The sequence below is a fragment of the Ovis canadensis genome, chromosome 5 (genome assembly GCF_042477335.2).
Source record: "Ovis canadensis isolate MfBH-ARS-UI-01 breed Bighorn chromosome 5, ARS-UI_OviCan_v2, whole genome shotgun sequence".
Taxonomy (NCBI): Eukaryota; Metazoa; Chordata; class Mammalia; order Artiodactyla; family Bovidae; genus Ovis; species Ovis canadensis.
In genome coordinates, this window is record NC_091249.1 from 65,825,081 (window position 1) to 65,847,644 (window position 22,564).

General features: G+C 39.0%; 1 protein-coding gene across 1 annotated transcript in view; it reads left to right on the top strand.

Annotated features, from left to right (window-relative positions):
• NDFIP1 (Nedd4 family interacting protein 1) overlaps window positions 1–22,564 on the top strand; it is a 51,788-nt gene that overhangs the window by 11,388 nt on the left and 17,836 nt on the right. Inside the window, exon 2 of the mRNA XM_069592289.1 lies at window positions 17,163–17,250. Within this exon, the coding sequence (XP_069448390.1) occupies window positions 17,163–17,250 (88 nt within the window). The remainder of the gene's footprint in view (window positions 1–17,162; window positions 17,251–22,564) is intronic.

Consider the following 22,564-nt stretch of genomic DNA (forward strand, 5'->3'; position numbering starts at 1 on the left):
TACATTTGCACCAACCTAAATATTTTGTTTTCGTATCTTACATACAGTTATTCTTACAGATATTACAGGCTTGTTACCAAAAATAGCAGTCTCCTGCTTACTTTTGCCTGTTTCTTAGCTCTTTCTTTTGCTGTTTTGTTACTATTTGTGAAGGTAAAAAACATAAGATATTACTTCTTGATTTCAGTTTTCAGCATTTTAAAAATTGATCACTAGATTTAAGGGTTTACCTCTCGTTTACCACAACTGCATATGCTCCCATTTCCTGTCTCTATATCTTTCTAGTATGCTAAATCGCTTCAGTCGTGTCCGACTCTGTGCGACCCCATAGACGGCAGCCCACCAGGCTCCCCCGTCCCTGGGATTCTCCAGGCAAGAACACTGGAGTGGGTTGCCATTTCCTTCTCCAGTGCATGAAAGTGAAAAGTGAAAGTGACGTCGCTCAGCTGTGTCTGACTCTTTGCGACCTCATGGACTACAGCCCACCAGTCTCCTCCATCCATGGGATTTTCCAGGCAAGAGTGCTGGAGTGGGGTGTCATTGCCTTCTCCACTTTCTAGTATATCCATATTATAGTTAGATCAATATTAAATATTTACAGTAATTTAATAAATAATGTTCACAGCTGAGATACATTGTATGTTGTGATTAGTTTTACTTGCTTGAGAGTACCTTATTTTCCCTAAAGTTAACCACAATTTTTTTTGTCTGCCTAATTTTCTGGGTATATACCATAAGTTCTTATCGCATGAATCGTCCTCAGACTCTCACTCAATCTCAATTTTTGATGTGTTCAAACACGGCAGGTATCTTGTTGATTGCATTGCTGGGTGGGGGGGGGTGCGGCTCTTTTTGGGGTGTTTCCGGCTGCATGCAGATGTCAGCTCCCCAACTCGGGATCAGGTCCAGGCCTGTGCGGTGGGAGCATGGAGTCTTGACTACTGGGTTACAAGGGGAGTCCCCCTTTCCTGTTTTTTTGGCTTGTACTATAAGACTGCTTTCAGGGTCTGCTGTTCAGTTGTCATCCTAAGGTTTCCTTTTCCAGTTTTTAAAATTGAAGCCCCTTGCCTTGATTCACACTTTTTTCCCCTTGATTTATTGTCTCATTTCTATAGAACACGCCTTCTAGTACTTTTCTGAGAAAGAATGCATGAGGTAAACTTTGTTGTTGTTGTTGTTGTTGTTGAGACTTTGAACATCTAAGAATTTTTTTGTTTTCAGTCTGTACCCTAACCTTGATTTCTAGGCTTTTGGGTTAAAAACAGTTTCCTTTAGAATTTTGAAGCTATTTGTTCCATTGCCTTCTGGGTTCCACTATTAGGAAGACTGAAGCCAGTTGTGACATCTGGTCCTTTAAATGTGGCCTACTTCCTGTTTTTCTGGAAGCCTTTAGGAACTTCTTTTGTTCCCAGTGTCGTTAAATTTCACTGAGTTGTACCTTGGGATAGATCTGTGTATGTCCATCGTGCCAGGCACTCAGTGAGCCCTTTTGGTCTAAAAGCTGATGTCCTTCAGTTCTGGGAAATTTTAAAAAGTACTTGGTTGACTTTTTTTTCTCTGCCTTTTTTTCCCCCTTTTCTCTCTTTGAATCTTGACTCTTTTATACTGATTGTTGAAATTTTTTAAATCTCATATTTTTCACCTTTTTCTCAGCTTTCTATGAGATAGTCTCAATTTTCTAACTCTTTGATAAAATTTTAATATTTTAAAAAAATTTTCAAAACTCTTTAATTGCCCCCCTCCCCCTTTTTTTTAGTAGCAGGAAATGGCAGCTCACTCCAGTATTCTTAACTGGAGAATCCCATGGACAGAGAAGCCTGCCAGGCCACAGCCCATGGAATCACAGAGTCGGGCACAGCAGTGTCTGAGGACAGAGAATGGAGTTCAGCATATAGTAGATGCTCAGTAAATGTTAGAATCTTTCCTTTAGTAGCACACTGTCCATGTTTTATGGTTTTAATTTTTTTCTCTTGTTTCTCTGAAATTATTGAAATTTGTTTCTTTTTAAAGTTTATGCTTTCCTACATAGTTCTTTCCTCTGTGTTGCATTTATTCTCCTTGCTTTGGTCTTTTATGATCTTTGAGTTAGAAGTAGGTGATCTTTGCCTGCTTGGTTAAAAGTACACAGTTGGTAGAGCAATTTGGAAGCTCACTATGGTTGACGGAGCTTCTTGACAGGCCTTATTGCCTTTTAATCTAACTAGATTCTTTCTTTGACTGGCAGTGTTTTTCTGTCTCTCTTGGGCTGGTCAGTTTCCCCAGAGCTTAGGCCTGGCTGCTCCTACTCTAAGAGCTGATTGGCAGAGGTAGCCTAGGAGATCTCAAGGTTTAGTACCTAAGTCCCTCACTTAATCACTCCTTTCCAACAATCCATTCTTTCTCCAAATCTCTGGTGTCTCCAGTTCAGACTTCCACTGCCTCACACTCTCCAGAGAGTAAACCTCCAGTCTCTTAATGGGGATTCTGGGGGCTGTGTGTGTTTAACTGGGTCCAACTTCTCTTCCTGCTTTTAAATCTCATTTTTACTTTTACTTTCTCTGGTACCTGCTACCACCAGTTCTTAAGCCTTGAGAGGGTACAGTGCAAGAGAGGTTGCTTTCCTGCTTTCTGGTTTAGGATTCAGGTTTCTTGGGTCTGCTGTGTAAGTTGTCACCTATCCTGCTTCTAACTTGCAGGATTTTATTGCTGCTTCCTCTCCTGTTAGTAAAGTTTTGTTAAATTTGAGGCAAAAAAAAATTAAAAATGACTATCATTTACATTTGAGAGGGTTTTGGAAGGGATAAAGGGGCTGCTTTGGTGGCTCAGATGGTAAAGAACCTGCCTGCAGTGCAGGAGATGCAGGTTTGATCCCTGGGTCGGGAAGATCGCCTGGCGGAGGAAATGGCAACCCACTTCGGTATTCTTGCCTGGAGAATCCAGTGGACAGAAGAGCCTGGTGAGCTACAGTCCATGGGGTCGCAGAGTTGGACATGACTGAGCGACTAACACTTGCACTTTTTTTGAAGGGATAAGAGGCAGATCTGTGTGTTCAGTTTTTAACTGGAACCTTATGATTGTAATTACTTCTTTTGATATCTTCGGTAAGTTTTTAATTTAATCAGGTCAAAAGCATCACTCATGGCCTGATAAAGTCTTTGAGTGATGTTGATTATAAAATGCAAGCAGTTACACACTTGCATAGTAGAACATTCTGTAATGAGGTAAAAGGAAAGATACGAGATGCTTAATGCATTTCCCTGTTGGTTCTCATTGTTCTTCCAAGAGAAGGGAAACTGCAGATAAGGCCTAAATTACAGCAAACTCATTTCCCCTCCATAATTTCTGCCCCATTGTGCTCTACTCTAAGCATCATCATCTGATAATAAGCAAGCATAACTGAGAGAACTCTGGTAGCTCATGGGGCCAGCAGAGCCAGGAAGGCTGCAGTTAGCACGAGTGTCTGGATTCTGGACATGTCTGTCACTTTCAGGGTTTGTATATTTGACTATATTCTTTCATTTAGACTCCATTTTAATTTAATTCCATTTTTTTATATACCAGTTGGTTGTTTTTAGAATGGAAGACTTTCTAGGAATTACAGTGTGATCAATTAAAATACCAATTTTCCTTCATATGTACCATAAACATTTATTGAATACCTAGTTGTACCCAGTACACTATGCCAAATATTTTATTTCCAAAGATTGGAGAGGTTATTTCTCCTTTGTTTCTTATTTTTGTTGCATGCATGCTAAGTCGCTTCAGTCATGTATGACTCTGCGACCCTGTGGACCATAACCTGCCAGGCTCCTCTGTCCATGGGATTCTCCAGGCAAGAACACTGGAATGGGTTGCCATGCCCTCCTCCAGGGGATCTTCCCCACCCAGGGATCAAACCTGTGTCTCCTGCATTGCAGGTGGATTTTTACTGCTGAGCCACCTGGGAAGCCCCATATGGCTTAATACCTAGCTTTGTATTTATTTGGTGATTTATAAAGTAATATGAATACTTTTAAATAAATGCAAACTAGTAAGATAAGATGGCATTAAGATTAGCTGCCATTTCTGTAGGTAGGTTTCTGTTAAAGCTACACCTCCATGCCTGATTTAGTCAGCATGTGCTAATAAAGTATCCACGCTATGCCACTCCCTGTTCAGTGCTGGGGTGAATACAGTAGTGAACCATGCAAAGGTCCCAGTCTGCAGAGGGCTCACAGTCTACTCTATTAACTGTTAATCAAGCAAGGGTGCATGTTCCTGTGGTGCAAAAAGTGAGACTTTGACAGCTGGTGTTTACAGAAAAATAAAGATTTATTTGCAGGTTTCAAGCAAGAAGCACTGGGCAGCTCATGCTCAAAAGATCCAAACTCCCTGATGGCTTTCAGGAATGGCTTTTTAAGGATAGGTGTTAGGTAGAAGGGTGGTAGGATATGTATGTGATTAGATCCTGGACCTCCTTCTGATCGGTTGGTGGTGAGGTAACAGTGATATTTTGGGAATTTCAACCTTCTTGTTCCAACTGGTTTGGGGTCTACTATCACAAACTCTAATGTCATAGTCACTAAACTCTACTAGTTTCTGCAGAACAGCTCAAAGGTATGCATCAGATTGTTATCTATATTCCTTCAGGAGGAACTAGGAGTCCTGTGACTATTCTAATCATTAAATGCTTGAGTCTAGGCTTTGGAACTTTGGGAAGATCTGGGAGACTAAAACCTTTCTACAAACAAGAAACAGGACACAGAGAGGGGCTTTTGTATCTAGAAAGGCCCCACAGGGTCCTGCTTTGTTCCATTCCCCCCCCTTTTTTTGATAGCCCTCAATTCTGAGAGGAATAGGGGCAGGACAACAAATGAAATAAAGTTTAGGAGAGAGATTAATCATAAACTGAGCAGAGGCACTCAGTTTTAGGGGGACTCAGTTTCATAAAGCCTCTGCTAGCCTCCTTTTCTCAACCTTTCTGGAATTGTTAGTGTGATTTATCTGAAGAAACATGCACAAATCATAAGTGTGCGTTGTAGCTCAGTGAATTTGCACAAGCTAGATGTGCACATTAGCTAGTACCCAGCTCAAGCAGGAGCATTACCAGCACTTCAAAAGCTCATTTCAGGTGCCCTTCCAGTTGTGCCCCTACCCAGGGTAATGACTCAACTGGCAGCTTAGATTTGCCTGGTTTTGATCTGTATTATATTAAGTGTAGTCATACAATAAAAGCTCTTGTGTCTGGTTTCTCTTGCTCAACATAATTATGTTTATGAGATTCATTTGTGATATTATATGTTGTTATAGTTTGTTCATTCATGTGACTGTGTGATATTCCATGGTGTGAAGTTAACATGATTTAGTAACCCATTCTGATGTTAATGGACATTTGAGTAGTCTCCAGTATTATGAATATTGTTTCTTTGAATACCCTGATACATCTTTTGGTGAATGTATGTGTTTCTGTTGGGATATATAACTAGAGTAGAATTGCTAGGCCATAGAGTATATATGAATTCATCTTTAGTAGATATTGCTAAACAGTTTTCTAAAGTGGTTCTACAAATTTACATGCCAAGTTTGAGAGTTCTGGTTATATATGTGTGTGTATAAAATCTTAATGGAGAACAGAAATGTTCTGTATGCCAAGTCCAGAATCCTTTCAGTTCTGTTGTGAGTTTATGAATAGGAACAAATAATTTTTAAAAATTGTTCTTGAAATCTAAATAGATGCCAGTTATAATCCATATTCTGTTGGGACAAAGTTGTTTTCATAAAGCATTGCTTAATATATTAAATGATGAATGATTAAGAGTTCATTTTTTATTTCATGATTGTATTTTAGAGCTTTAATATATCTTAGAAGACAACATGAGGATTTTAAAAACACAAAAGAATGTTTACCATTCACAGACTAGATTTTATATAAATTATTTAAAAATGTGTGCTTAGTTGCTCAGTCGTCTCCTACTGTTTGCGATCCCATGGGCTGTAGCCCTCCAGGCTCCTCTGTCCATGGGGATTCTCCAGGCAGGAATACTGGAGTGGGTTGCCATGCCCTCCTCCAGGGGATCTTCCCAATCCGGGGATCCAACTCAGCTCTCCCACATTGCAGGTGTATTCTTTACTGTCTGAGCCACCAGGAAAGCCCATCTTAAAATGACTGTTGTCTAATTCTTATTTTTGTATTGTTTATTCTGTAAGCAAAAGATGAACTGTCCTGTCAAAGGCAAGGAGAACAGGCAGGAGCTTAGTCTCCAATTCAACTTATCTTTGCTGGGGCTTTTAATTCCTTCTCCAAATAGGTTCTGGAGCTCTGAACTAAGAACCGAGTTTTCATATGGAACTAAAAAGTGGAGAAGAGGTAAGACTCAAGACATAGATTGGATGCCACTTCTTAAAGGATATTATGTTCAGAGGTAGAGGGGCTTACCTAATTGAAAGCTGTGTGATTGTTCCTTATTTCCCCAATCTTTATGAAATCATGAAGAGTGATAAGGAGTGGGGGCACTTATCACTAACCTGGAAGGCTCTTAGCTGTAGACTTTGCCTAAGCTAGGTGACCGAAAACATTGGGCACCATTTACTTGACAGGGTCTTGATGAAGCCATCAGTGGTGAAAATATTTCAGTTGGATGTAAGATGTGGATCCCAGGGGTTGGCAGGTTGATGGCAGTTTTCTGGTGCTACCCAAAAATCTCACAGTGTACTTCCCAGGTGGTGCTGGTGGTAAAGAACCTGCCTGCCAGTGTAGGACACATAAGATGTGAGTTTCATCCCTGGGTGAGTAAGATCCCCTGGAGTAGGAAATGGCAACCCATACTAGTATATTTGCTTGGAGAGCCCCACGGACAGAGGAGGCTTGGTGGGCTACAGTCCATAGGGTTGCAAAGAGTTGGAACATGACAGTGCACAGAGAAGATATGGATCCCAGAGGTGGACAGGTTGATGGCAGTTTTCTGGTGCCTCCCAGAAATATCACAGTGCCAGTATCCTAGCCATAGTTGGCTAGTTTAGTGCCTTAATGAATGAGTTATTTCTCCCAGTGCCTTGGCTTCTTAAGAAAGTTGAAGGGACTTCCGGGTGGCCCTGTGTTTGGGAATCTATCTTGTAATGCAGGGGACTTGGTTCGATCCCTGGTCAGTGAACTAAGATCCCACATTATGCAGAGCAACTAGACCCGTGCCCCACAACCGCTGAGCAGGCACACTCTGAAACCTATGCGCCACAACTGGAGAGAGTCTGTGCACTGCAGCGAAGATCCTGTGTGCTGCAGCTAAATTAATTAATTTAAGAAAAGAATTGTTAAAAAAAAAAAAGCTGAAGTTGGAGATGAGTGGCTACCATCTTGCCTTCCTCTTTCCTCTCTCCATGGTATACCTTCACGTATTACTTGGACCTCAGGTGAAAAAGAAGAAAAGCCATCGAATTAATGATCATTGTTTGTAGCATTTGCTCTCATTTCTAAGGACTAACATAAATATTGACTTGGAATATTTTCTCTGCTTCCAAACCGAATTGTATTCATCAGTTGTATTTATACATGTTTAATGGTGATAACCACAAAAATCTTTAAATAGAAAGGTTAACAAACTAGTGGCCATTCTAAGGAAATTTACTGTGGTATTCTTTTCATGTTATTGCCATTGTCTTATTTAAAGCATTATCCTAATTAATTTGCTTTTCCTTTGCTTTGGTGAATTTTGATTTTTTAATTGTGTTTTTATTTTCCTAGTAAGAGGATTTGCATTTTGTCTTTTCCCTCTGCCATTAAATATGTTACAGATAGTCTAGATCTGGTGGTGGTTTGTTTTTTAAATTATCTTTAGGTATACAACAGAAAAAAATAATGATGTTTATTCTTCGCTCTTAAAAGAGATTGTTAATCAAACTCTTTTAATTTCTTGATCCTAATATTTTTCTTTTCAGGGAAGGAAAATATTAAGGGATTTTTTAAAAGCGTGATTAGTTTGCAACTCAATGTGTTATTTTCTTTTATTATTTTTATCCATTCACTTACCGGTATACTGTGTTAAACTCTGAAGATACTGATGGGATCAGGACCCAGCCCCTCCCATTAAGGGACATAGACATTGATTTAGCAAGGAAGTACTCGTTCGGAACAGTTGATTTTCAGAGTCCTTTTAAATAAATTATACATTATATAGGTTTGCAGTTTTAATATTAGAAAATACTCTTCCTTTTTTTGAGTTGTAATCCACGTGCTATATAGTTCATCTTTATGGGAGAAGGAAATGGCAACCCACTCCTGTATTCTTGCCTGGAGAATCCTGTGGACAGGGGAGCCTGGTGGGCTGCTGTCCATAGGGTCACACAGAGTCAGACACGACTGAAGCGACTTAGCATGTATGCATGCATTGGAGAAGGAGATGGCAACCCACTCCAGTATTCTTGCCTGGAGAATCCCAGGGACAGGGGAGCCTGGTGGGCTGCCCGTCTATGGGGTCGCACAGTCGGCCACGACTGAAGTGACTTAGCAGCAGGTCAATGATTTTTACCACATTCACAGGTTTTATCATTGTTGCTGCTGTCTAATTCCAGAACATTTGAACAACCCCCAAAAGAAACAGAGTACTAGCAGTCAGCAACTCCACACTTTTCCATTCCCTAGCACTTGGCATCTGCCAACCTTTCTGTCTTTATTATATTTGCCTTTTCTGGAGAAATTATATAAATGGAGTCATACACTATGTGGTGTTTTGTGATTGGCTCCTTTTTCTTCAGATTTTAGAATGTATCAGTGCTTCATCGTTTTTGTTTCTTGGTGTTCTGTTTTTTTTTTTTTTTTTTTGGTTAGGATTATTTATTTCTGTCCATCCTTTTGAAAGTGTGTGTGTTAGCCTCTCAGTCGTGTGTTGCAACCCCATAGTCTGTAGCCCCGCCCCCCACCCTGCACCCCGCAATCTACTCTGTCCATGGAATTTTCCAGGCAAGAATTTTGGAATGGGTTGCCATTTCCTTCTACAAGGATCTTCCCAACCCAGGGATTGAACCTGGGTGTCTTGCATTGGCAGGCAGATTCTTTACCATCTGAGCTACCAGGTAAGCCCTTCATTTTGAATGGATAAACCAGATTTTATTTATCCATTCATCATTTGATGAATAATTTGACTATTATAAATAATGCTGCTATGAACATTTATATACAAGTTTTCCTGTGAAGATATATTTTCAGTTCTCTTGAATATATGTCTTGGAGTGGAATTTGCTGGATCCTTTTTTAATTCTGTGTTTAACTTTATTTTGAGAAACAACCAAACTATTTTCCATCTTGTGTATGAGTGTTCTAATTTCTCTGCATATTCAGCACCACTTGATTTTGATTTTTTTTCCTTTTGTTTATGGCCATATGCTTGGGTGCAATGTGGTATCTTGTGGCTTTGATTTGCATTTCTTGATGACTAATAATGTTGAACATCTCATGTATACTGGCTATATATCTTTGAAGAAATGTCTATTAAAATTAGATGGTCTTTTAATTATTGAATTTTGTTGTCAAAATTACCTTATATAAATATCATCCCTTAGTTAATAGTAAGTTAGTAGAAAACTATTCTTGAATGTATAGAATTTGGTGGTGGTGGAATAATTTATAGTCAGTATATTGTATACGGATATACGATCTGCAAACTGGTGGTTGCCAGAGGGGAGGTGGATTGCGGGGCAGGTGGATTGGAAATAGATGAAGGTGATTAAGGGGTACAGAGTTCAAGTCATGGGGATGTAATGATATATGGCATAGGGAATACAGTCAGTAGTATTATAACAACTTTGAATGGTGACAGATGGTAGCTAGATATCAGTGATCGTTTTGAAATGTATATGAATACTGAATTACTATAAAGTGTACCTGAAACTAATATATGATGTTGAATGTCAATTATACTTCAATTTTAAAAAAAGAACTATAGTCTGTATACAATAGAAAATTTTTAGTTCTCATAAACTGGCTGTTTCTGAACAACAGAGTAAAATAGCACCCCCAGTGGTTTACCTAGAGAAATGTATTTTTACTTTTTGGTAATTATACTGTCTCATTTGTTGGGATTTAAAGAGTATGCAAAAATAGTGGGTTGATCATTAGAGGTTTAAAATATTGCATTTTGAGGTAAATGTTTTCAAAACGCTAAAATTAGAAGTGTAAATAGCATTTAAAGCTAAAGTTTAGGATTTTCTGAGACTGTTACTACTTACAGAAGGTATCTAAACTTACCAGAATTTTCTTGCTGTTTAAATAGGATTCACCCAAGAAAAAAATGAGTCATGAAAATACTGTAACTTTATGAGTTTATTGGATAAGCTCAGTATTATTTTCCACATACTTGTTGTGTTTGTGTGAATTATGAGGTGTACTTTGATAGCTCTTCTCATGGATTTATGAGTTTTGGGGTTGATGCTCTCTTTGATGTTTAGTAGAATTTTTTTTAAATTGTTCTTCCATTCTTAGTAGAGAGAATCCAAGAATGACTTTAGTGTGTCCTTAGGTACTGCCATCCTGTACAGTTGTAAATATTGACCTTAGTTTGGCCTAATCTAAGTCCTTGCTCTTCTGTTGCTTAAAAACAGCTCATTTCTAAATTGAAGCTCATCTTTAAAACTGCTGGGATTTCCCTGATGGCTCAGATGATAAAGAATCTGCCTATAATGCAAGAGACCTGGGTTTCATCCCTGGGTTGAGAAGGTCCCCTAGAGAAGGAAATGGCAACTAACTCCAGTATTCTTGTCTGGAGAATTCCATGGACAGACCATGGGGTCGTAAAGAGGTGGACATGAGTGAGCTACCAACACTTGCTTCAGAACTGCTTTTGGGAGGGTAGCGAGAAGCCTTTTTACTCTGGCGGGAGCTCAAATAATTTAAACTTGTAAGGTTTGTGTCTTTAAACTTGTTAATTGAAGTTTGCTTCTGTTAGAACTTGAGTTACGTATGATTTCTTTATGGGAGATTCTGTTCTTTAACTAAAACACTGTGTATTTATTTCTAATAGGAACAGTGTAGATAGGATACAGAGGAAGGTAGTAACAAGGAAAAACATCCTTTATTTTAGTTGTGCTGTATTTCACAGGCTTAATATACAGGACAAAACATTTCACCTCCTGTTGGTAGGTGTTTTGTTTTGTTTTTTAACTGAGGGATTGAAGGTAAAAGGAGAAGGGGGTTGCAGAGGATGGTTAGATAGAATCAACTCTGAAAGATAGTGGAGAACAGAGGAGCCTGGCATGCTACAGCCCACGGGGTCTTGAAGAGTTGGACACGACTTAACGAGTGAACAACAATCAAGGCTAAGAAGTACCTAGAAGATTGTGCCATGTATATAAACTGGGGACGTGGAAGAGTTTTAAGGATCTTCTGGGGAGCCATAACAAAATCTGCTCATGGTATAAGGAGGAATGCAAGTAATCAGGAAATAGGAGTGAGGGCACTGTCAGGAGTGTGGTGAAGAGAAGGACCATCTGAAATTTCACATGATTCAATTATTCCTTGATCAGCAGTGAAGACGCAGTTTTGTACTCAGTACTTTATATGGCATGTATAGGTAATTATATAACCAAGGGAAAACCACAGTTTGAATCTTACTTGGAGATAAGTAAAATTGATGAGAATTGTTTAAAAAAAATTATGTGACAGAAAAGAATCCAGAGCCCAAAAGGTATTTATAACTGTCACATTTATACAGTTAACCACCCTCCCCTGCAAGAGCATAGTGCAGGGAGAGGGCAGAAGTCCCACCACTTTTCAAACTTGTCTCTCCATAACCCCTACAAAGGAACCTGTAACAGGTAGGTTGTAATCAGGCTTCCACTGACCCAGTTGCTAGAAGGGATTGGGCATCTTTCCAGTGGCAGCCTCAAATTGACAATGACACTTATTCTCTTAGAGAGCCCTGGGAGAGCCTGAGAATCCCCGAGCCCCAGGGATATGTTAGGACTGCATAGGAAAGGTTTCCAAGGACAGAAAAGGAGAACCTTAAGAACACATTATGGAACCATGGAACCAGTCTCACAGCCTCATAGATAAGGCCCGCTTGAGTTCTAGTGCAGTATTTCCCAGTCCCCCCATAATCCCTGTGAGTGAGTGTGTGGCTTGTTTGGCTGGCAGAACCGAATTAATGGCAGGAGATGCCCCCAAAGTGTAAAAAGATGTACACCTAGGGATTCTGTTGTATAGCATGTTATTATTCACATTCTGGTGGTCACTGAATACTTCTTGAAGGTGATTGCCTCTTTCCCTCCAACACTGTAGTGTTTTATTTTAAACACCTTTCTTGATGGAGCCTAAATTTATCACCAGCATTATAGAAAAGAAGTCAGAGTTGCAAACTCTGTACAGTGAGGGCTTGAGATCTTCCTAATACGTCAAGCCTCCTTAATCATAGTAGGCGTCTTTTTGTTGGTTGTTTTTTCAGCTAGAAATAATATTAGTATGATTGATTACTAATAATTACTTACTATTTATTAATTAATGATTCAAAAGTGTTGAATTTTAATGGAATAAAAAATTTTACCTGGAAATGTTTCTTTTTTCCTCATTAAAGAGAAAATGGGGGTTTCTGACTCAATTGGAATTTCTTTGCTCTGTTATCTGTTACCCTGGTGAGGGATGATCAGATTTCACATTTCCAGGTTGCTAGGAGACAAGCAACCTATCTTGCAGATACAGGTGTTAAAACTCCTTTATGCTTTATTTCTTAGAATTCTGTATTTAGAATTGTCATGCTTTCTTTCTAAAATCTTAGTTATGCAGAGGTAACAGGATTATTTGACCAACCTCAAGAAATAGAAAAAAAATCAAATCAAAAATGAGAAACTGGGTTTAAATAAAGAACATGACTGGCTATAGTAAATGAAGGCAACATACATAAAACTCTTATTTGCCTTTGCTTTTGCTGCTGACTTTTGCTGCTTTTTGCAGCTTTGTTTTCACTGGGTTTTTTTGCACTTTCTGCAGTGCACAAGAGTAGTAAGTTGGGAGTAAACTGAGAATGCTTCGTCCGGAGGTATGCAGGTGTTAAAACTGTTCCAAGTGAACCTGGCCCCAGCAACTCTATTTGAATAATTTACTGATTTGGTCTCCCAGAAACATTCGGATTTACTGTAGCTATTTTGCCCGGAAGCTCCCAGGTGGCTCAGTGTTAAAGAATCTCCCTGTTAATGTAGGAGATGCGGGTTTGATCCCTGGGTTGGGAAGACCCCCTGGAGAAGGAAATGGCAACACACTCCAGTATTCTTGCCTGTAGAATCCCATGGACAGAGAAGCCTGGCAGTCTCCAGTCCATGGGGTCACAGAAAGTCAGGTGCGATTGAGCATACATGCATACACCACTTCTGAAAAGGAAATTCATCTTTCGTTAACAATACAGTTATTTTGGGAATGCCTTAAGTTTAATGTTAGATAACTAGCGTTCAAAAAAATGTGCCCAGATGGCAGATGTTGTTGAAAATTTGGCAGAATTCACTTGAAATTGAATGCTTTGCAATATTACCCTCCCAGGTAACGCTAGTGGTAAAGAACCTGCCTGCCAATGGAAGAGACTCGGGTTTGATCCCTGAGTCAGGAAAATCCCCTGGAGGAGAAAATGACAATCCACTCCAGTATTCTTGCTTGAGAAATCATGTGGACAGAGGAGCGTGGTGGGCTACAGTCTGTGGGGTCGCAAAGAGTCAGACATGACTGAAGCAACTTAAAATGCACACATGCTTTGCAGTGTGCTTTGCATCAGAAAGGTTTTGTTTGCTTCTAATTTTGAATAGCGTGGGAATTGGAGATTGAGATCTTTCAGATTTAATATCTGCTTCATGTGAGGACAGGTCAGCCTTTCTCTTCTTAGGTTTTAATTCAAGATAGAGTTCTTTGCAGCAGTTGGTTTAGAAGGATTTGTATTTTACCATTGGCTCAGTTGGCTCTATATGTCTTAAAAAAAATTTTTTTTTGAAGATGCGGGCCGTTTTAAAATAATTTTCTTTATTATTTTATTTTTGGCTGCACTTTGTCTTCGTTGCTGCATGCTGGCTTTATTTGCAGCTTGTGGGGCTGCTTCTTGTGGTGGTTTTTCCTGCTGCAGACCATGGGCTCTAGGAGTGCAGGCTTCAGCAGTTGTGGCACACGGCCTCAGTTGTCTGCTGCATGTGGAGTCTTCCCAGTCTAGGGATTGAACTCGTGTTCCCTGAATTGGCAGGCAGATTCCTAGCCATTGTACCACCAGGGAAGTCCAGCTCTATATAGCTTGATGGTATACATCTGGTACCCAGACCCCCAAGTCAGTTACACTGATAAATACTATGTTAGTACTTTACAGATTGACTCCCATTCTCAACCAGTTAATCTTTTATTTTTATGTTTTTAATTAAAAAAAATTCTTTTATAAAATACAGACACAGAAAACTGAATAAATCACATGTATTTATGTAGCATTTACTAAATGTGTTTATGTAGCATTTACTAAACATGAATGGAGTTGACATCCACAAAACCAACACCCAGATCAGGAAACAGTACTTCCATCACCTCTGAAGCATATTCTCATCTGCTCACCAGTAGTAGACTGACTCTCAGCCAGTTCATCTTTTAAATGAGCTGTATTCTGTTGTCACAGTGGAAAATTAAATCACTTGTCTTTGTTTATGAAGATGAGTTGGGTAGACTGTCTAGATTGGTAGTGGCAGAAAGACACTTTGAGCGTGAGTTATGTAAAGTAACTGGAGCTATAGATTTGACCAGTGAGAAAGTTACTGATACAGAAGAGGAAGATGTATTGTAGAATTTTATGTTTTTGTAAATATCTCAATTATTTAAGATACTATCTTTGTGCAAACTGAGTAAACCTTGGTTATACTGTGATTTGTCTTTGTCTTAACAGATTTTTATTATTCTAACTGGAAAAATTACACAAGTAATAGATGTTCATTACAAAACATTAGAACATATGTATACACAAGGAAAAAAATCTCTTCTGTTGCATCTCCTGAGATAAACAGTGTAAACTGTAGATGTCTATCATACACCAGCTTTCCATCACATAACTGTCTTTCAAAACCAACTTATGTGATTCATATGGTTTGATAGGAGAAAGCAATGGCAACCCACTCCAGCACTCTTGCCTGGAGAACCCCAGGGACAGAGGAGCCTGGTGGGCTGCCGTCTATGGGGTCACACAGAGTCGGATACCACTGAAGTGCCATAGCAGCAGCAGCAGCATGATTTTATAACTTTAGCTTTTTTTTATGTAACAGTACAACACAAATTTTTCTGTTCAAGTCATTGAATTTTCTTCATTTTCATTTTTGTGGTTACTTAGTAATCCTTTGTGAGGCAAACTGTAATTTTATTTAATAAGTCCCCCATGATAAAGGACAGAAATGGTATGGACCTTAACAGAAGCAGAAGATATTAAGAAGAGGTGGCAAGAATACACAGAAGAACTATACAAAAAAGATCTTCATGACCTGGATAATCACGATGGTGTGATCACTCATCTAGAGTCAGACATCCTGGAATGTGAAGTCAAGTGGGCCTTAGAAAGCATCACTACGAACAAAGCTAGTGGAGGTGATGGAATTCCAGTTGAGCTGTTTCAAATCCTGAAAGATGATGCTGTGAGCGTGCTGCACTCAATATGCCAGCAAATTTGGAAAACTCAGCAGTGGCCACAGGACTGGAAAAGGTCAGTTTTCATTGCAATCCCAAAGAAAGGCAATGCCAAAGAATGCTCAAACTACCGCACAATTGCACTCATCTCACATGCTAGTAAAGTAATGCTCAAAATTCTCCAAGCCAGGCTTCAGCAATACATGAACCGTGAACTCCCTGATGTCCAAGGTGGTTTTAGAAAAGGCAGAGGAACCAGAGATCAAATTGCCAACATCCTCTGGATCATGGAAAAAGCAAGAGAGTTCCAGAAAAACATCTATTTCTGCTTTATTGACTATGCCAAAGCCTTTGACTGTGTGGATCACAAGAAACTGTGTTCTGAGAGAGATGGGAATACCAGACCACCTGACCTGCCTCTTGAGAAATCTGTATGCAGGTCAGGAAGCAACAGTTAGAACTGGACATGGAACAACAGACTGGTTTCAAATAGGAAAAGGAGTACATCAAGGCTGTATATTGTCACCCTGCTTGTTTAACTTGTATGCAGAGTACATCATGAGAAACCCTGGACTGGAAGAAACACAAGCTGGAATCAAGATTACTGCGAGAAATATCAATAACTTCAGATACGCAGATGACAGCACCCTAATGGCAGAAAGTGAAGAGGAACTAAAAAGCCTCTTGATGAAAGTGAAAGAGGAGAGTGAAAAAGTTGGCTTAAAGCTCAACACTCAGAAAATGAAGATCATGGCATCTGGTCCCATCACTTCATGGGAAATAGATGGGGAAGCAGTGGAAACAGTGTCAGGCTTTATTTTTGGGGGCTCCAAAATCACTTCAGATGGTGATTGCAGCCATGAAATTAAAAGACGCTTCCTCCTTGGAAGAAAAGTTATGACCAACCTACATAGCATATTCAAAAGCAGAGACATTACTTTGCCTGCTAAGGTCCATCTAGTCAAGGCTATGGTTTTTCCAATAGTCATGTATGGATTTGAGAGTTGGACTGTGAAGAAAGCTGAGCACTGAAGAATTGATGCTTTTGAACTGTGGTGTTGGAGAAGACTCTTGAGAGTCCCTTGGAGTGCAAGGAGATCCAACCAGTCCATTCTGAAGGAAATCAGCCCTGGGATTTCTTTGGAAGGAATGATGCTAAAGCTGAAACTCCAGTACTTTGGCCACCTCATGCAAAGAGTTGACTCATTGGAAAAGACTCTGATGCTGGGAGGGATTGGGGGCAGGAGGAGAAGGGGAAGACAGAGGATGAGATGGTTGGATGGCATCACTGACTCGATGGACGCGAGTCTGAGTGAACTCCGGGAGTTGGGGATGGACAGGGAGGCCTGGCGTGCTGCGATTGATGGGGTCGCAAAGAGTTGGACACGACTGAGCGACTGAACTGAACTACCTTATTTGCCTCTTTCTGATTATTTCCTTAGGATAAATCCTGGGAGTAGACTACTTCGTAAAGGATCTGCCCACTTAAACACTTTTGAAACCCACTGCCAAATAGCTTTCCAGAAAAGCTATCCAGTTTTCAGGTTTTCCTCTAATTGCCTTTATGCTTGCATTAAAATGTGAAATTTTTATTTAGTTGCAGAATGAAGAAGAGCCTGGAGAACCTGAACAAGCTGCTGGGGATGCTCCTCCACCTTACAGCAGCATCTCTGCGGAGAGTGCAGGTAGGTAACAGGGTGAGATGACTGCTGAGCTCTTGAAATGCATTAGCCAGAGACTTTTGGCTACTAAGCATTTGTTGGTGTTTGTATTTGCTTCAGCTTTCTGTAAGAAGTCTAACATTATTTTTAGTTTGTAGCCTGAGGTGAAAAAAACTCATGTTACTGTTCTGAAAAACAGATAAAAGCCCCATTCCAATGTGGCTTTTTTACGGAACTTAATTTCATTCCAACAGACTCTTAATATAAGGATAGAATTCAGAAACCAAGTGATCACTTGTTTTTTTCTCTTGTTCTTTTTATAGTTTTCTTGTTAGTTGTTCTGCTCTTTGATTCTAGTACCTATGACCTGGAATATAATATGTTCGATTTCTTTTATAATAAATAAAAAGCTGATAGATCCTTAATTAACAAAAGCTAGAAGTCTCCCATCTTTTTCATTTTCTTCCTCATAGTTCAGACCCTCTTTAATTAATTTTTTTCTTTCTATCCTATGCCAGATTATCTTTATAATTTTCATACACAAGTTTAAAAGAGATGGGGGAGAAGAAAGAAAATTGTGATAGTTTAGGACTTTTGGTAATTAGATCTTTGTGATACCAGTTCTGCTCTAATTGCTGAGAACTGACCAGTTTTGATGGGACCTCTTCCATATTCTCTGAAACAAAACTGTGGCAGAGTGGCAAGTACGTGGCTGATGATTAGAAATAGAGTGGAGCACACACTTTTGGTAGGGGAAAAAGTCAAAAATCATTGTTCGGTATATTCAGTGTACCTGTTTTAATTTGTGGTATATAAATTGTGGGAAACAAATACTGGATTTTTGTTTTGAATGTACTAAATTAGAAAAAATTGTCATTAAACTTTTCATGGAAACTTAAAATTTTATGTGAGGTGTCTATATCGATGGATTCCATTTTTTAAAAATCCTTTGAAATGGGGAAATAAAAATATTCTTGATTTCCCTCAACTTAAGGTAGTAAGGAGAGTTCCCTGGTAGCCTGTTGGTTAGGATTCCGGGCTTTCACTGCCATGGCCTGGGTTCAGTCCCTGATTGAAGAACTGAGGTCCTGCAAACTGTGTGGTGTGGCCAAAAAAAGCTTTCCTTAAAGTGGTAGGTATCAGTTTTGTTCATATATTCAGAATTACTATGGCTATGGGCAGTTCACAGATTGTACCCATCAATTTGTAATACGATTTTTAGTATGATTTAATTAAAAGTAAAAAAATTTTAAGGAAATTATATATGCATGTATATGTGTGCATATGTTAAAGTAGTTATTTTGACATAGAGAAAAACAAGTTTCTTGAATTGGATTAGGTGGCAGCTTTAGTTGCAATAATACATTTTCCTTATTTTATTCTAAAAGCTTTGATATTTTATTTTCCTCATTTAAATCGGTCTGCATTCCGTCTGGAATTGTTTTTCTCTGTACAGTATGAGGTAGTGGTCGAAATTGTTTTTCCTTATGGATGTCCATTTGGTCCCACACCATTTACTGAAAAGACCATTTTTCCTCTGCTGTACTGCAGTGTCACCTTCGTCATGAATCAGGTGACCATATGTGTGTATGCCTATCTGTTTTCTGGACTCAGTACTTTCTTTGGTCTGTTTATTCACCTTTGTGCCTAGACTCCAGTCTTAATTCCAGAGCTTTATAATCTTGATATCTGGTAATTAGGTCCTTTAATTTTTTTTGTTGTTCAAGATTGCTTTGGTACTTCTTGGCTTTTGTATTTTCATTTACAGTTCAGAATCAGCTTCCAGTTTCCATCAAATGGGAAGAAATAAACAAAAACTCTGCTGGAAGTTTAGTTGGGATTGCGCTGAATCTGTTTATTAATTTGAAGATAATTAGCATCTTGATAATATGTCTTCCAGTCTGTGTTAAATCCCTCCCATTTATTAAGATTTTCTTTAATTTCTCTGATTAATATTTTGTGAGTTTCAATATAGAGATCTTGCATCTTGTTTCTTACATATTTTTTTCTTGAATCTTTTTAATTAGATTTATTCGTAGGTATTTGGTTTGTTTTGGTGCTGTTGTAAATGGTCCATGTATAATTTTATTTTCTGTTTGTTACTGATACATGAAAATATAATTGATGGTTTATATTAACTGTGTGTTCAGAGACTTTCCTAAATTCATATATTCTAATCATTTGTTTGTAGATACTCTTGGATTTTCTACATATGTAATTATGTCTTCCATGATTAAGGATAGACTTAATAGACTTAATCTTTTCCAGTCCTTTTGTCTTGTATTCTCTTTTCTTGCCGTACTGCATCAACTAGTATTCAGTTCAGCTCAGTCGTGTCCGACTCTTTGCGACCCCATCAATCGCAGCACGCCAGGCCTCCTTGTCCATCACCAACTCCCAGAGTTCACTCAAACTCACGTCCATCGAGTCAGTGATGCCATCCAGCTATCTCATCCTCTGTCGTTCCCTTTTCCTCCCTCCCCCAATCCCTCCCAGCATCAGAGTCTTTTCCAGTGAGTTAACTCTTCACATGAGGTGGCTAAAGTATTGGAGTTTCAGCTTTAGCATCATTCCTTCCAAAGAACACCCAGGGCTGATCTCCTTTAGAATGGACTGGTTGGATCTCCTTGCAGTCCAAGGGACTCTCAAGAGTCTCCTCCAATACCACAGTTCAAAAGCATCAATTCTTCGGTTGGTGCAAACATAGTTGCAATTTCAGACCGTGAATTTTAAATCATTATAACTAGGCTCAATAACATCTTTATTAATCCAAATAGGAACCATTGCAATCAACACATTTTTGCCAACGAGGAGTTTGTTTATTCCTGTAGCATAAAAATCCTTGCCTCTGTATTTGGTGAAATCTTGGAAAGCATTTTCTGCCTCCTACTGATTGTGGAAGCATTTTCCCTGCAAAAAATTGTGACGATACTTGAAGAAGTGATAGTCGCTTGGCAAGAGGTCAGGTGAATATGGCGGATGAGGCAAAACTTCGTAGCCCAGCTCATTCAGCTTTTGAAGTGTTGGTTTTTTGATGTGCCGTTGGGCATTGTTGTGAAGAATTAAGCCCTTTCTGTTGACCAGTGCTGCCTGCAGGCCTTGCAGTTTTCAGTGCATCTCATCCATTTGCTGAGCATACTTCTCAGATGTATTGGTTTTTCCAGAATTCAGAAAGCTGTATTGGATCAGACAGGCACCAAACAGTAACCATGAGCTTTTTTTGGTGCACATTTGGCTTTCGGAAGTGCTTTGGAGCTTATTCTTGGTCCAGCCACTGAGCTGGTCATTGCTGGTTGTCACATAAAATCTACTTTTCATGGCACATCACAATCTGATTGAGAAATGATTTGTTGTGTACAGTAAGAGAAGACGACACTTCAAAATGACAATTTTTTGATTTGCAGTCCACTCATGAGGCACTAATTGAGTTTTCTCCCCTTTCTAATTTGCTTCAAATGCTGAACAACTGTAGAATGGTGGATGTTGAGTTCTTGTGCAACTTCTCGTGTAGCTTTAAGAGGATCAGCTTTGATGATCCTCTCAGTTGGTCGTTGTCAACTTCCGACAGCCATCCACTGCTCTCATCTTCTAGGCTCTCGTCTCCTTTGCAAAACTTCTTGAACCACCACCATATGGTACGTTCATTAGCAGTTCCTGGGCTGAATGCATTGTTGATATCATGAATTGTCTCTGGTGCTTTACGACTTAAGTAAGAAAATCGCTCGAATTTGCTTTTTGTCTAAAATCATTTCCATAGTCTAAAGTGAATATAAAATACACAGCAAGTAATAAATCATTAGCAAAAAAAAAAAAAAAACAACCAAAGCGAGAAATGCATGAGAAATGATGTATAACATGACTACATTTATTTAAGAATGTATTCCAGTGTCAAGGGCTTCCCTTGTGACTCAGCTGGTAAAGAATCCGCCTGCATTGCAGGAGAGCTGGGTTCAGTCCCTGAGTTGGGAATATCTCCTGGAGAAGGGAAAGGCTACCCACTCTAGTATTCTGGCCTGGAGAATTCAGGCCATGGGTTTGCAAAGAATGGGACATGGCTGAACAACTTTCACTTTCCAGTATCAAACAGCAAAGTCCAACTATGGAAAACTGCAGTTACTTTTGCACCAACCTGATAGTACTTCTAAGATAATGTTTGAATTGAAGTGGTAATAGTGGGCCATTTTTGTCTGATTTTCTAATCTTAGGAGAGGAAAGCTTTTAATAACTTACCATTAATTATGATATTTACTCTAGATTTTTCATAGAGATTTGTGAAAAGATTAAGGAATCAGTTTTAGGTATTTTATCAATCCTTCCTTCTGCCCATGTGAAGACAATAAATTTTTCTCCTTATTTTTGGTTAATGAGGTGAATTCTATTGATTGATAATTTCAGTAATATAGTACAGTAAAATTGGAAGTTATAGTTAAGCAAGGTGGAGAAAAAATGTTAATCTTGAAGCGTAGGAATTTTTTCAAAGTTCTTAAGTTTTTAAAAAAATTGTGTAGAAAATTTAATCCATTTGTAAATAGATCTGTTCTAATAATACATATTGAATCTATTATAATAGAAGTCAGTGAGAATGAAGATGTACATTTAAAAAGAGAGAATGCAAGATTTCACTCAGTAACGATTCTCTAACTGAACCTGTTATTGCCTTAGGCATGTCATAGGAAACAGTCCATGGTAAAAATAATGTGAAAGAAGCAAAGTGCAAAAATCTATGAAATATTAATTTTAACCTTGTTTTCAAGTTTATTTTGATGTTTATAAGTAGGAGGAAACCATGGTACAGATTTCCAAACACACAGGTGAATTATTTTTAGCTTACACTTTACCTTATGCTGTTATTAATACTGTATGTTTTTGTGAACACACCACATGCGTGCTGAGTTGCTTCAGTCATATCCAACTCTTTGGGAACCCGTGGACTGTAGCCCAACAGGCTCCTCTGTCCATGGGATTCTCCAGGCAAGAATACTGGAGTGGGTTGCTGTGCCGTCCTACAGGGGATCTTCCCCACCCAGGGATCAAACCTGTGTCTCTTATGTCTCCTGCAGTAGCAGGCAAGTTCTTTTACCACTAATGCCACCTGAGAAGCCACCACAAAATGAGCCAGAAAAAGTGTTCAAAAGCACTTGGCAGGGAAAGTAAAGTGAATCTGGAATTTAAATAATTGAAAAGCCAATAAATTTAAAAATTATTCCCAATCCCATGTTCATCTTTAAGCATCTTTTGATTCAGTTATTCTATATGTAATGTTTGAGGAGGGCTTCTTGGGTGGCTCAGTGGTAAAGAACCCACCTGCCAGTTCTGAAGATGTGGGTTTGATCCCTGG